The 16,073-nt window shown below is 43.9% G+C and overlaps 1 protein-coding gene across 1 annotated transcript in view; it reads left to right on the plus strand.

Moving 5' to 3' along the window:
- Window positions 1-2,008: 2,008 nt before the first annotated feature.
- Window positions 2,009-16,073, plus strand: part of aff3 (AF4/FMR2 family, member 3) — a 248,585-nt gene continuing 234,520 nt past the window's right edge. The window contains exon 1 of the mRNA XM_068034420.1: window positions 2,009-2,223. Coding sequence (XP_067890521.1) covers window positions 2,009-2,223 — 215 coding nt within the window. The remainder of the gene's footprint in view (window positions 2,224-16,073) is intronic.

A 16,073-nucleotide genomic window follows, 5' to 3' on the forward strand; every position in this document is an offset into this window, starting at 1 on the left:
AATGAATTGTTGGTTTTGTCAACTATTTAGCAAAATTCTTGCCCAATTTGTCATCAGAGTGTGAACCGTTACACCAACTCACTGCCACGGACATGCAGTGGTATTGGGGCACAGAACAAGAAGCAGCATTCACTAAAAACAAGCAACTAGTGACAGCAAAACCAGTGCTGAAATATTATGACGTAAATGATGAAGTCACCCTGCAGTGTTACGCCAGTGAGACAGGACTTGGAGTAACACTGATGCAGCAAGAACAACCGATTGCATTTGCATCCACGGCGTTAATGCAAACAGAACGATGCTACGCTCAGATTGAGAAAGAGTGCCTGGCCATTGTCTTTGCTTGTGAATGTTTTCATCAATACCTACTTGGAAGAGACAAAGTGGCAGTCGAGTCCAATCACAAACCTCTTCAAAGCATTTTCCTCAAACTGCTGCTATCTGCTCTTAAGTGTCTGCAAAGAATGTTACTCCGGTTACAGAGATATCATCTGGATGTGACATACAAGCAAGGGAAACAGATGTACGCCACTGATGTGCTGTCGACAGCAGAACTCCCTATGAAGAAAGTAGAGGATGCTACGACAGAGTGTGAAATCTTCCAGACCCAACGTGAAGCTGCAGCTTGACATGCTCTGGAAGTCATCAACCCAGCAGAGACATTGAATATGACAGACAAGCACCTTGCTCAAATCAAGTGAACTACCCAACAAGATGCAACTCTCCTTGCTAGAAACAGTGATGAAAGAATGGCCTGAAAGCATCAAGGATACTCTTGTGGTCACAAGAGCGAATTGGGCATACAGAGATGAATTGACAGCCCAAGATAGCACGGTGTACAAAGGAAATTGAGTCATTATCCCTAAGGAGTTGAGAGGAGAGATACTAAAGTGCGTCCATGCAAGCCACCAAGGAATTGAGTCGAGTCTGAGGAAGGCAAAAGAAGTGCTCTACTGGTCAAACATGAGCAATGAAATCAAGGATCACCATCAGCCAATGCAGTGAGTGTAACAAGTACCAAGTTAAGCAAGCTAAAGAGCCGCTGATGCCACATGACATCCCAGACAGACCTTGGTTGAAGCTGGGCGTAGACCTCTTCACTCTCACAGGAACTGATTATCTTGTCACCGTAGACTACTATTCTGACTACTGGGAGGTAGATCAACTGACTTCAATGACTAACGGTGAGATTGTAGAATGCCTGAAAGCACACTTCAGTCGTTCCGGCATTCCAGACATTGTGATGATTGACAATGGTCCTCAGTTCACGAGTGAAGAATTCAGCTGCTTTATAAAGGATTGGGAAATTTAACAACCATACTTTATCTCCACAGTATCCCCAGTCAAATGGAAAGACTGAGGCGGCAGTGCAAATCGCCAAAGGAATCTTAAAGAAATTGAGCAAATCTAGCACAGATGTATACAAGACAATCCTCGAGTGGAGAAACACACCTACTGAAGGTGTGGAAAGTAGTCCAGTACAAAGACTAATGACAGGCTGCACCCAAACCACTCTTCCAATTGCAAAACAGCTACTGACGCCAGAAGTAGCAACAGGAGTGAGCGACAAAATCAAGGTGAAACGGTAGAAAGCCAAATTTCATTTTGACAAAACTGCCAAACCATTGCCAGATTGAGTATTGGAGAGCCAGTCAGGGTAAAAACCTTCAATGCTCTAATAAGAGTCAGCCCAAGTGGCAACTTGTGACCTGCATAGAGCAGTTGTCACCTCGATCGTACACGATGGAAATGGGGACAGTGGGCCTCCATGATCCATTTGGTTTACAGACTGGCCAAATAGGTGAATTGACATGCGTGGCTATTGGTCTCAATACCTCTTGCTCTACCATAGTAGTCAGACCATATATACCATCACAACCGCAGGCACATACGGACAACTGGAGAAGCTGTTCCTTCACTGCAGGCGGCCGATCAGGAGGACGTGTACTCACCATCTGCATAGACCACAGATCAACCATCAGTCCTCGAGGTCCACAGCACCCCAACAATGGAAACAGAACAACAACAGTTACTGCAGCAACAAGTCACACGGGAACGACACTCCCCGGAGAAGGAAAATCACCCAGATGAACAGCCAATAACAACACGCATGTGCAACATTAAGAGACTGGCACGATTTAAATACTATGTGTGCAAAGCATGTGCAGAGACTGACAAGAATAACGAACTGCTAATGCATGAGAACTGTTTTGTATATAGTGGGTAATTTGAACAACTCACAGTGTAAATGATAATGCATGAAAATTTTTCTTTTTTGTGGTATGACAAGTGGGATATTTGGAAGAGAAATGCAACACTGTACTAATTTGCCTCCTGGCTTGCTGTAATCATGTGACCTCTACCATCAGGATCTCACTGGAGGCATCCATCAATAGAGGGAGGCAGTGGTGTAGTGGTAATATCACTGGACTAGTAATCCAGAGCCTAGGCTAATGCTCTGGGGACATGAGTTCAAATCCCACCACAGCAGATGGTGAAATTTGAATTCAATTAATAAATCTGGAATTAAAAAAATCTAGTCTAGTGGTGACCATGAAATCATCACTGATTGTTGTAAAAACAAATCTGGTTCACTAATGTCCTTTAGGGAAGGAAACCTGCTGTCCTTACCTGGTCTAGATCTATAGAAATGTGTGGTTGACTTTTAAATGCCCTCTGAAATGGCCTAGCAAGCTACTCAGCTGTATCAAACCACTACTGCAGTGGTTTGGAAAGGTAGCACCTTCTCAAGGGTAATTAGGGATGGATAATAAATTTTGGCCTAACCAGCGATGCCCACATCCCCTGAATGAATAAAAACAAAAGTTCAATAAAGACACAGTACAAACATTAGAGGCAAGGAAGAGACAGATTGCAGCTGTGACAGGGAACCCTTATCAATACTTCTTTCTCCTGAGCTCAATCCCAGAAACTGAACATCTCACGCCCCTACCTGCTGCTCTCTCTAGCAACTGTAACAGCTCTGTCAGCATGCTCCTGCTCACTCTCTGTGAATAGTAATGACATCCACATATTGAATCAAGCACTCAGATTGGCTGAAAACTTTTAATTCGTTTGCCATACATTGATGAAAGATGGAGGGACTATAGTGAAAACCCATGTTAAAGGCAAATTTGTATTGATTTTCCCAAAGTATGGGAATTGACCAAAACCCATTTGAAATGTCCTGCACAGAGAACACTGTGGCTTTTTGGGATATGACTGTCACCAAGTCTACCACTGCAGCTACTGTGGGTGTGCAGGCAGGAATGCTCTTATTTAAGACCCAATAATCCACTGTCAGCCTCCATGATCCATTTGGTTTACAGACTGGCCAAATAGGTGAATTGACATGCGTGGCTATTGATCTCAATACCTCTTGCTCTACCATAGTAGTCAGATCTACCTCTGATTCCTGTGGGAAATTGTACTGTCTTTGAGGTCGTGACATGGGATCTCCATCAATTCTAACCTCCACCCCTTTAACTCGAACACAATCATTCTTGTGCCGGACAAAAGCTTTCCCATTCTGTGTTATCTCCTGAAACTCAGGAGAGACTGACTCCACTAAGTCAGATAAATCGTATGACCGTAAACTAACTATCCGTTCCTTCTACTTATGTTGTACTTGGGGCATAATCAAGATTGTTTCCTCCCTTTCTATTCCCCTCCACAAGCAGCGATTGCCAACATCGCGGACCTTTATCCAATCTGATCCCAATACTCTGACACCCGTGTCTGACCATTTGATTAATATACACATCCAATGAGTCTGTAGTGGTCCCACCTCAACCTCCAGACGAATAGACACTGTCCCCATTGAGCCATTCGCAGTAAATCCCTCCAGGACATACGGTTTCCCACTTGACCAAGGACTCTTAAACAGAGTCTCACAATAAAGGACAGTCTGAGAGGCTCCCGTGCCTACTAAATAATTTCCGCCCCATCCCCCTACCTTGCCATACACGCAAGGTTGCCTGTAAGAATCATATTTGAGTGGACACATTATTCGGGCCGGGAGCGGTCCTGTCATTGGTGAATGGGAGGCGGTGGGGGTGGGAAGGAAGGTAAGGGTTCCCAGTCACAGCTGCAATCTGTCTCTTCCTTGCAGCTTCAACTGCTGCTGCTATCAGTTCCTCTAGGTCCTTCAGCCCATCGTTCCCCTTGCAGAGTCCCTCCTGGTTCCACTGTTTCCCCTCCTTTATCTCCTCCACCTTCCCCTTTTCCCTATAACCTCTTGTCAATTTCTCCCTCAGCCTTTTCTCAAATCGAAGGGTCATTTTCCGTACCACCGCATCCTTGGTGGTAGGCTGATGCTCCAAGTCAAAATCTTCAAATCCCCCCCTTTTTTAATGATACAGCGTGGGTAACTATGGTCCAGAGCCGGTGATTAAGGTGCAGTCCTTGTAGGTTGCCTCGATCCAAATTAACCACCATGTTTGTTCTGGCATAAACAGACCACAGCCTGTCTGCAAATGCACTCAGACTCTCATCACGTCACTGCTGAGTTTGCTCTAGCATCTCCAAGAGGTTTCCCCTTGTCAGACCCATGGCCTCCACTACCCTAGTTTTCATCTCTTCCCATGTACCCCCCTCCCATTTTTGTTTCTCTAGGCAGAGCCCAGTAAACTCCCAGAGCTATGGTAAATAGGAACAATTTGTTCTTTTCATTATCATCTAGTCCATGTAATCCTGCAATTTGGTCAATTTCCACGAAGTGTCCATAGGGCTCTTCCCCTCTGTGCAATTTTTTAATGTTACTAGCTATCCTCTGTAATTCCCTTTGAAGTATATGGAATGGTAAACTGCCTATCCAAGGCTCCCAATGCCCCTGCCGGTGCAGCAGGCAGTTGGTATTTAGCCTGCCATTTTTCCTGATCTCCCTGGCGGACAGACAGTCATTTGTCCTTCCTTATCATCTCCTTCCTCATCAGAGGTTCCACAATTGCCCAACTCATAGGGTTCTAGTGCCCTTAATGACCAAACCATCCCACGCTGCTATTTCTGTTTAATTTTTACTGCAACCAACTCCTGCTTGCAAGCAGTGTGATCTCTCAGCAGCAGTTTGAAAGCTGTCTTCACATCCTCCTTTTCACTTTTTAATCTCTGACAGACCACCGAGGTCATTTAACTTTTCCAAAGCTCCCCTCTTTCCACATGCCTTTACATACTGGCTTTAATATATTCCACCTCTCCTGCCCAACAGTCAATTCCTGTGGCATATTTATCCCTGTCATTCTCTCGCCCTTCTCTTTCCTCCTGGAGCTGACCCAGCATACAGTCTGCAACTGCGCATTGCTCTTCCTTTTCTCTGGAGAGGTTTGCTAAATTCCTCTTCTTTCTCTGTCGATTTAGTTTTGTTTGCAGCCAATTTAGTTTTATACTTATTCAACTCTTACTCCTGATCACTATGACTCACTTCCATTGCCATTACTTGGTTCTCTAGTCTCATACATTTCTCCTGTAGTGCCATAAACAAGACTGCTTTTAACAGCCCTGATTTATATGTAGATCCCCCCCATCTAGAGCTTCACCTCAGAGACGGGATCGTCCGACTTATCAACGAGTTGAACCCACCCTTCTTTCAGGGGTAAACTATCCCTAAGATACTTCTCTAGAGCCTCATCCCTGTTCGTCTTCGGGCTCCTGGCTGGCTGGCCAAAAATCTGTTAGGCGTGAGAAGTCCCCTGCGGAGTCTCACTTAGGTCTGGAGCTGTACTTTGGATGCAACAAGAATGAGTGACTCAATACCAAATAATGTGTTAAATCAGTAAATTTATTGAGTAATTATTAATAAAAAAAACAATTATTAATGATAAAAAGAGGAAAAAAGATAACTTTATTTTTTAAAAAAGAGTATAGAAAGACAAAATAACTTATAGCACAACTTCTATAACCCCAAATTAGTCTGTTCACGACAGCTCCCTAAAATAATAGTGTTCCCCTTGGTACATACACCACCAAGTTTCCGAATTTATAGCACAACTGCTATAACCCCAAATTAGTCTGTTCCAGACAGCTCCCTAAAAATGGTACCGCCTCCCCCCCTTGGTACATACATCACCAAGTCTCCGGAGAACCTTGCACAGCGGTGGACTCTCCGTCAGTCACTCCATCGATGTCCCTTCCTCTGTAGTCTTCAGTAGTTGACTAGTCCACTCCGGCTGCAGCTCCAAACGTTGGACGCTGTGCCCCTTTAATTCCAATTTCTGGCTCCATTCCAGCTTTCCAAGGTCTCCATCAGACTTTCTCAAAACAAGAGTCTGACAACCATGAGTCCTTATTTAATTCCTCTCACAGGCACTACGAGGTCAGTCAGGCTGTTGACACATCCTTTGATGGTGTCTCTCACCTGCCATCAATTAGGTTATACTGTCCATCAATTAAACTCCATCTTCTGACTTCACACCATAGTGGACCACTCCATGTGCAAGGCTTTCCATTATCCTACTGGCTTGTAGTTCAAGCGTCATCAAATACGGTAAGAACCGCATTCTGTTTTAAATAATGGGAAAATGACCGTTCTTTTGAAGAAGAGATAAATAGTAGTTTAGACAAAACAACAGCTGTGCATGGCCTGCCCTGACCAGCATGAAAACAAAAGGAAAAGGTTCTTGAGAAAAACAAGTTCATAGTTAATAATATTACTATTGATTGCCATTGACTACATAATTGATTAATTACTTGACTTAATCAGCATACAATCACAATTAGTTTTAAATCAATGTCTACAAAGTGATCTTTAAAAATTCATTACAGGTTTAATACAGGTTTTCTTAAAAAACCAAAAGCAAAGCAGAAGTAAAATGCAAAAGCATAATACGTACAAAAAGTAGTGGCTGCAGGCCTTAGGCCTGCAGTCTGACTGCACTTGCAAGACTTTTTTGTTGTACAAAATATTGTGCTGAAAAAAGTTGCTTTGAAACATGGATGAGCTTCCTCTGGGAATTGAACATGACAGAGAGAATGAGAGAGACCACAGAGAGCAGGAAAGCTGCTAGAAGGGGAAGGAAGTGGAGGAGAAAGTGAAAGAGGAAGGGAGACTATAACATAAATGGTCCATTTTTGCCCTGGCTCTACATGATCAGATTATTCATGTGTGATACCAGCAACCTCAACTATACCTTCCCATTCACCAACAGGCCCATACTCCTTATCTTTCCTGTACACTGACTTCTTTCCAACAACAGAAAAATAAAAACCAGCAAGAAATGCAAATTCAAATCCAATTTTATAAATTCATACATTAAGTAATGCATACAAAATGGAACTCACTGCCCTTGTGCATTCCCTTAATCCTAGTCTTTACCTTTCCTAGTGCTTCTTTGGGGCGCTTCCCCAGTGGCTTCAGCATGAGAATTGGAAGGCTGCCAACATTCAATTGAGGAGACTGCAGATGGCCTTGGAGAATGACCTCGAGCACCTCTGGGCCTAGACGTTCCGGCTTCAAACTACAGCATCTCAGTTCCGAAGAAGGGTCACTGACCCGAAACGTTAACTCTGCTTCTCTTTCCACAGATGCTGCCAGACCTGCTGAGTGATTCCAGCATTTCTTGTTTTTGTTACAGCATCTCAGCCCTGGCTGCAGCAGTCTGGGCTGGCAAGGCAGCAGTCTGAGATTCTAATTCAGCAGTCATATGGAATGGAAGCTGGGGCATTGGCCATCTGATGCTGCATTATGGTAGGTTCCACAGTTGTGCTGGCAGTCTTTTCCATTCACCAAGCACTTGGTATTCCCATCCGCTTTCTTCTGTAGCTTGGGTCATCAAAGACCTCATCTGAGTCCTGCAGAACTAGTGTGCGGCCTTGCCCTCTGGCAAACTGGCACCTGCACTATCTTTTCCTGCCACCCTGGCTCCAGTGTGCTTCTGCCCGCTGCATCACCATGTGCAGATTCCTTCTCTATTCCAGTAGCTAAAGTATATGCGGTGTCACTATCTGAGTGGTGGCTGCAAGTGCAAGATCGAGTGATGGTGACTTCATTTTCACTGCCTTCTTCCTCTCACTGTGAAGGTTCCTGTTCTTGGGTGTCTGAAAATGAAAAGGGGACTAGAGTTGGCTTGTGATAAGCAGAGAGGAGAAAGTAAGAAGTACATGCTTATGCCATCTTCAGTTTGTGAATCAGAAGAGATTGTGGAATGAGGAAGAAGTAGGGAGAGTGAAGGAGGATTAGGTATGCTGATACCCTCATTATTAATTCCTCCAGCGCCATCCGTGGCCACGGCCTTAGTGACTCTTCTTCCCATGATAGTCAGCACTGTCCCCTCCATGGGGGTTAAAACATGCAGGTGCGCTACTCTTGTTCCTGCTTCTCCGCTGCTTGCCATATATCCAGTGGCAAGTGCTCTTCCTTCATGATGGTGAGGTTATTGAATATGCAGCAGATGAGTCTCAAACCTGCTCTGCTGAGTACTGCAGGATTCCTCCAGAGCCGGTAGCAGAAGTGTTGTTTCAGCATGCTAATGGCCTGCTCTATCACACTTCATGTAGCAGCCTAGCTTTCATTCTAGGCATGCTGCCCATGTGCTCACTGGAGTCGTCAGCCATGTCGTCTATGGATAACCCTTGTTGCTGAGAAGCCACCCTTTGGCTTGCCATGGTGACTCTAATGCAGTTGGCATGGCAGACTGCCACAGCATAATTCGCTGCCTATGGTCACGCACCAGCTAGATGTTGAGAGAGTGGAATCGCTATTGGCCCGGTATGGAGCAGAGTTGACATGTGGTGCCTGCAAGGTGATGTGTGTGCAGTCAATGGAACTCTGTGCCATGTGGAAGCCTGCAATCCTTGTGCTTGCTCTGCCTGCTTTTCTCTGGCAAGAGAAAATGAAATGGAATTTGCCTTTTGAATAGAGAACCTCAGTGACTTCCCCTGCTCAACAGTGGACGGCAAACTTTGAGATGTTGTAAATATCTCCAGTTCCAGCCTGGAAGGAACCAGACACATAAAGGTTCATTGTGATTGTCACCTTCACAGGGACTGGCAACATGGTACTTGTCTTGCTCTGAGGTTGCAGTTGTGGCTGCAGCAAGAGGCAGTTTTCAGTGAGGATGTCCTTACTGAAGTGCAAACGTTTCACACATTGTTCCTTGCTGAAGTTAAGAGAATTTCTCCTTGAACACCCTGGGTGGATATGGCTCCTGCTGAAAGTCCTTCTCCCACCTCCCCCTTTTCCTTCTTTCAGCTGTTTGTCCTGCGCTGTGTGGCCTCTATTCATTTTCCAAGTCATGCTATATTCTCTGGGGAATGCTTACTAGTGCCCATCCATGTCTAGGAGCAAATTGTTTATGCTGAAGCCTTGGAATCATCAAAATGTCCTTCAGCACATGTAGACTTCTGCAACTTGAAATAACTATGGAAAGCACCAATTACATGTAGAATCATAGCAACAGTCAGAAGTAATCAACTAGCAATTAACTTGTAAGTAGTTGATGATCTCTTTAAAAATGGTGGATAGAGGGAATCTTCCTGGTGCTGAACCTATATTTAAGATTGGACAGTGGCTGGAGTGTTGAGCTCCAAAATGGCACCACTGGTATCAAACCAGCATTACACACTGATTGACGTCATGATTTGCCTGCCTTACATACTACCAGCACATGTCCTCTAGGCACCCGCTAACACCTGCTTTAATATGGTGTCCAGCACGATTTGCTCCATCAATGTGCGTACGCACCATAGATGTCATTTTGCAGCACTAAGAGCACTCGTAGTACGTAAAGATGGGCACTAATGAGCCCAATTTCTTGCCTGGGGAATCAACACCAAGTGCAGTATTCAGGTCATGTAGGTTTAGAGAGTGGTTGACAAATGAACTCAGGTGGGGAATGTAGTGAGGTGTAGGGACAGGAGGCAGGTGAGATAAGGGAAGAGGAAGGGGAAATAGGGAGAGGTCAGGGGTGGTCTTAGAACGGGAGAAGGGTGAAGGGGGAAGTGGAACTGAGAAAAGAAAGGGGAAGGGGATGGGGAGAAAAGTAGAAGTTGACTGGTGGAGAGGAACAGGGAACAGAAGTGAGGTGGGGAGTAGGAAACAATCTCATCAAAGCAGCAGCAAACTCATGCAACAGAGTGGTGGAGGGATTGGTGGGCTCAAAAACCTCTTAACCAGAATTGGAGGGAGTATGGGCCACAGAACATTGTGAGGAAAATCCTCTTTGACTATCTAAGTTACAGTTGGCAGGGTGGAGAGATGGATTTCGAAAAACAGGAGAGGTAGCCAGAGGTAGAGAAGAAGATGCAAGAAAATATGGGGAGGAAAAGGATTGAGAAAAGACGATAGGAGGAGAACATGGGATAGGACTGATGGGGGCAGAGCAGGAGGGTAAAGTAGGAGAACAGGGATGGAGGAGAGGCAAAGGGGATAACGGGGATGGAGGACCAGGATTGACAGATGGAAGGAAGAACAATCCCAGTTGTGGTTGGTAGGTCATTAAAATCTCTTAGCAGCAAGGGACAAACTGTCTAAGTGGGGGATGAGAGCTCTGGAAATCCCACATACCCCCTGTCAATTTCTCACCTGAAGTCATGGAAAGTGCCAGCTGACCAGCAGGTGGGATTGCAACGTTAAGAAACAGTTTGCTGTGCCTGGGAACTGAATGTAAGATCCCTGCTAGTCAGGTTAGTAAATCAGCATGGGATGGGGGCTGCTAGTACATGGGGCAAGGAAGACCTGAACAATCTTCATGGACCTCAGAGGAGCACTCTTGTCCTCCAGACCCCACATAAAAAACACGTAAATGGACTTAATTGTTGGTTCTCTTCTACCCAACTCTTCTGCTAGGTTGGCCCATTTTTAACATAGCAGTCAGGCCAAGGTGATGGCATTGGAACCAGACTTGCATATTTAAAGAAGGACCCTGCTGGTTTCTGGAAGGTGTCCTTCTTGCCTGCTTAGAAAATCAAGCTAACATTGTAGCCTGCAAGATCAGTGGGGAACTGTTGAGTCCTGTGGGTGCTTTAAACTGCCCACCTGTCTGGGCACAGTTAAAATTATTCCTTCAATCTTTGTTCCTCTTTCTTCAAGCTGGCAATAATTGGAATTTTAGTTTTTCCAACTATCAATAAAACACAAGTGATATTTAGAGAGTTTCATTTCACCTTCAACATTCAACTCATTTTTAAATAAAGACCTCAAATTGGAATAAGAAGAGGCACTGAGAAAGAATTTCAGCTGGTCTGTCGGCATAAAACTGTCATTGGATTTCCAAAGGGCTGATTGTGCTTGGCAAACCTTGTAGAATTCTTTGATGAGCAACAGACATGGTAGATATGGGTGTAGATTTAGAACAGAGGGCAGGAAAAAACTCTTCAGACTGAGAGTTGTGAGGCTGAGGAATTCATTGCAAGCGTTAGTAGTTTAGATAAAAACTATACCGACCTTTAACATTAGATTGGAGAGGTGGATGAATGAAAAGGGGATATGGGCAGGTAAATGGAATTAAGGCCCATGGAGGGCAAACACCAGCATGGAGTGCTGGGGACAGATGACCTGTTTTCTAGTTGTAACTTTTATGTATTACTGTATATCTTCACCCTTTTTGAAAATGGGCACCACATTAGCCAGTTTCCAGTCTTCTGCTATCTCCTCACTTCTAATAGGGATAAATTTTAACTTTTGCTGACAGTATAAAACAGGCGATAATGGTTCACACCCTGCTATACACCTCATCCAAATTTCCATTCCATTGATTTCACCACCTAGAGTTACTGATCCATTTGTTTTTGCTCCCATGTTAGTTTACCCAATTATTGAAACTTCATCAAGCGGACAAGTATTGCCCTAATACAGTTTACCTTGCTACCAATTTAGACAGTTCTCGTTGGAGTCTGAAATCCTTTTTCTGAATCTCTGGTCCATTATTTACTGATGGTTTTGAAACTTCACAGAAACTTTCCGGAATAGCCTCAATGTTGGTGGACCAGACCCAAGCCCAGGCTTTTGGAAAAGGCTGAGAATTAAGACACTAAAAAAAATTAAATTGACAAATGTAATCATGTTATGGAGAAATAGGCAATTTTTTGACTTTTTAAATTTAATTTAAAACTTCATTTTGAACATTAGTTATTGAGCAAAATGTGTACGGTGATTTTTATTCCAAAAAGCATCGAAATAATCTGATTGATTCATCAACAAACTATGCAAAGCAAATATTGATATGTTGATAGGGTGAAAGGAAATAAGGTAGGAGAAGGTTCGGGTGAAGCATAATCTCCAGCTGAGACCTATTGGGCCAATTAGCCTATTTCTGTACTGTAAATTCAATGTAAATTACATCAAAAAATGTTGTTATAAAATATTAACAGGCAGTTTCAATGACAAGTGTTGACATAAAAACATGACCAAAAATTATGATAATATTTGATGTTGCTGGCAGGCCAGCATTTGTTACCCATCCCTCATTGTCCTTGAACTGTATGGCTTAGTAGGCTATTTCAGAGGGCAGTTAAGAGTCAACCAAATTGCTGTGAGGCTGAAGTCACATGTAGGCCAGATCAGATAAGGACAGCAGATTTTCTTCCCTAAAGAATGTTAGTGAACCAGATGGGTTTTTACAGCAATTGATTAAAGCTTCATGGCACCATCACTGAGACTAGCATTTAATTCCAGATTTTTTTTTTAATTAATTGAATTTAAATTCCACCAGCTGCTATGGTAGGACTTGAACCCATATCCTCAGGGCCTCTATAGTACTAATTCAGTGACATTACCATGATGCCACCATCTTCCCCACATAAAGTGAGGTTTGTGGAAAGAAAGTGTGCATGTATGTAAAATTCTTAATTCAAATATAAATTATGTAAAAGGAGGATGAGAGTGCTACCTTTAATTAAAATCTGTGCTATTTTCTGGACATGTTACAGAATGTGCTGTTTGAAAAAACAGTTTTGTATTGTGATCCATATTTTCACATTTTCTACAAGACTGTGCTATTTTTGTTTCAGGACTGGCAGTATGTAGGCACTGGATTTAATCATCAAAGTAAGTATCTTATTCCATTCTTAACACAGAAACTTATTCAAACTTATCACAAAAACTGATCAGTAATAAGTGAAGTTTAATTTTGACAATTTCAGATTTCAATTTTTTGTATCTTTGAATTAAGGTAAACAAAAGGTGATTCTGTGCGATGAATCTAGGGACCAAACTTTTTTTTTTATAAATAGTGCTTGTCTTTTAATCCAAGCACATAAGAATAAAACCTGGTAGTCTTTCTTGTGTGCCTAAATAAATATCAAAGATTCTATAACCTTTGCTACACTAACATTAATGAAGTTCTATCTTTGGTTAAGTATTAATGAATTAATATCTGTTAAGTAAATAGGATATTGCTAACTGAAGGTTGCACTGTATTCACTTTTGGTGTTACACTAATTTTCAAATGTATTTTCTCAGCAGAACAATGTGATATTCATGCGAAGAAACTACAGATATTGTAAGTTTCATCAAGCTGCTGTTAGATCTTAAGCTGTGTAACTATTCTAACATTAGAAATTAAAGTGAATGTAAGTCTAGAGGGACAGCAGATTTCCTTCCCTAATGGACATTAGTGAACCAGTTGGGTTTTTAATGACAATTAATGATAGTTTAATGGCACCATTACTGAGACTATCTTTCAATTCCAGATTTTTAGTAATTAATTGAATTTAAATTTCACCTGCTGCCATGGTGGGATTTGAACTCGTGTCCCCAGGGTATTAGCCTGGGCATCTGGATTACTAGTTCAGTGACATTACCACTATGCCACCATCTCCCCCGATGACCTGCCGGTCGATGATTTCCTCAGCACTCAAGGTCGTGAAATGTTAACTCTGCGTTTCTCTCCACAGATGCAGGCTGACCTGCTGAGTATTCCCAGCATTTTATTTTTTTGTACCTTTTTGTTACTTCTGTCACAAATCAGTGCTTGCCTTGTGGAGTTGAAATTTGGAAAATACTTCATGCATGAAAAAAATCCCATGCTTGCTGAAAGGAGTCTTGAAAATCCAGCCATAGTTTGGGATAGTGCCATTTGCTTATGTATAAATCTTGTATATGCAATTGTATATGCAAACCCTCAAATCTAAATCAGGGAACATAATCACTGACCAATGCAAACAAATGGACCGCTGGGTTGAGCACTACCTAGAACTATACTCCAGGGAGAATGTTGTCACTGAGACTGCCCTCAATGCAGCCCAGCCTCCACCAGTCATGGATGAGCTGGACATACAGCCAACCAAATCGGAACTCAGTGATGCCATTGATTCTCTAGCCAGCGGAAAAGCCCCTGGGAAGGACAGCATTACCCCTGAAATAATCAAGAGTGCCAAGCCTGCTATACTCTCAGCACTACATGAACTGCTATGCCTGTGCTGGGACGAGGGAGCAGTACCTCAGGACATGCACGATGCCAATATCATCACCCTCTATAAAAACAAAGGTGACCGAGGTGACTGCAACAACTACCGTGGAATCTCCCTGCTCAGCATAGTGGGGAAAGTCTTTGCTCGAGTCGCTCTGAACAGGCTCCAGAAGCTGGCCGAGCGCGTCTACCCTGAGGCACAGTGTGGCTTTCGTGCAGAGAGATCGACCGTTGACATGCTGTTCTCCCTTCGTCAGATACAGGAGAAATGCCGCGAACAACAGATGCCCCTCTACATTGCTTTCATTGATCTCACCAAAGCCTTTGACCTCGTCAGCAGACGTGGTCTCTTCAGACTGCTAGAAAAGATTGGATGCCCACCAAAGCTACTAAGTATCATCACCTCATTCCATGACAATATGAAAGGCACAATTCAACATGGTGGCTCCTCATCAGACCCCTTTCCTATCCTGAGTGGCGTGAAACAGGGCTGTGTTCTCGCACCCACACTTTTTGGGATTTTCTTCTCCCTGCTGCTTTCACATGCGTTCAAGTCCTCGGAAGAAGGAATTTTCCTCCACACAAGATCAGGGGGCAGGTTGTTCAACCTTGCCCGTCTAAGAGCGAAGTCCAAAGTACAGAAGGTCCTCACCAGGGAACTCCTCTTTGCTGACGATGCTGCTTTAACATCTCACACTGAAGAGTGCCTGCAGAGTCTCATTGACAGGTTTGCGGCTGCCTGCAATGAATTTGGCCTAACCATCTGCCTCAAGAAAATGAACATCATGGGGCAGGACGTCAGAAATGCTCCATCCATCAATATTGGCAACCACGCTCTGGAAGTGGTTCAAGAGTTCACCTACCTAGGCTCAACTATCACCAGTAACCTGTCTCTAGATGCAGAAATCAACAAGCACATGGGAAAGGCTTCCACTGCTAAGTCCAGACTGGCCAAGAGAGTGTGGGAAAATGGCGCACTGACACGGAACACAAAAGTCCGAGTGTATCAAGCCTGTGTCCTCAGTACCTTGCTCTATGGCAGAGAGGCCTGGACAACGTATGTCAGCCAAGAGTGACATCTCAATTCATTCCATCTTCGCTGCCTCCGGAGAATACTTGGCATCAGGTGGCAGGACCGTATCTCCAACACAGAAGTCCTCGAGGCAGCCAACATCCCCAGCTTATACCCACTACTGAGTCAGCGGCGCTTGAGATGGCTTGGCCATGTGAGCCGCATGGAAGATGGCAGGATCCCCAAAGACTTACTGTACAGCGAGCTCGCCACTGGTATCAGACCCATCGGCCATTCATGTCTCTGCTTTAAAGACGTCTGCAAACGCGACATGAAATCGTGTGACATTGATCACAAGTCGTGGGAGTCAGTTGCCAGCGTTCGCCAGAGCTGGCAGACAGCCATAAAGGCGGGGCTAAAGTGTGGCGAGTCGAAGAGACTTAGCAGTTGGCAGGAAAAAAGACAGAGGCGCAAGGGAAGAGCCAACTGTGTAACAGCCCCGACAATCAAATTTTTCTGCAGCACCTGTGGAAGAGCCCGTCACTCTAGAATTGGCCTCTATAGCCACTCCAGGCGCTGCTCCACACACCACTGACCACCTCCAGGCGCTTATCCATTGTCTCTCGAGATAAGGAGACCAAAGAAGATATGCAATTAACAGCCAGCTCATCTGAAGAGTCACTTGAAACTGCCCAGGAACTTCCAAGATCCTTATGAGT

This window comes from Heterodontus francisci, chromosome 6, assembly GCF_036365525.1.
Source record: "Heterodontus francisci isolate sHetFra1 chromosome 6, sHetFra1.hap1, whole genome shotgun sequence".
Taxonomy (NCBI): domain Eukaryota; kingdom Metazoa; phylum Chordata; class Chondrichthyes; order Heterodontiformes; family Heterodontidae; genus Heterodontus; species Heterodontus francisci.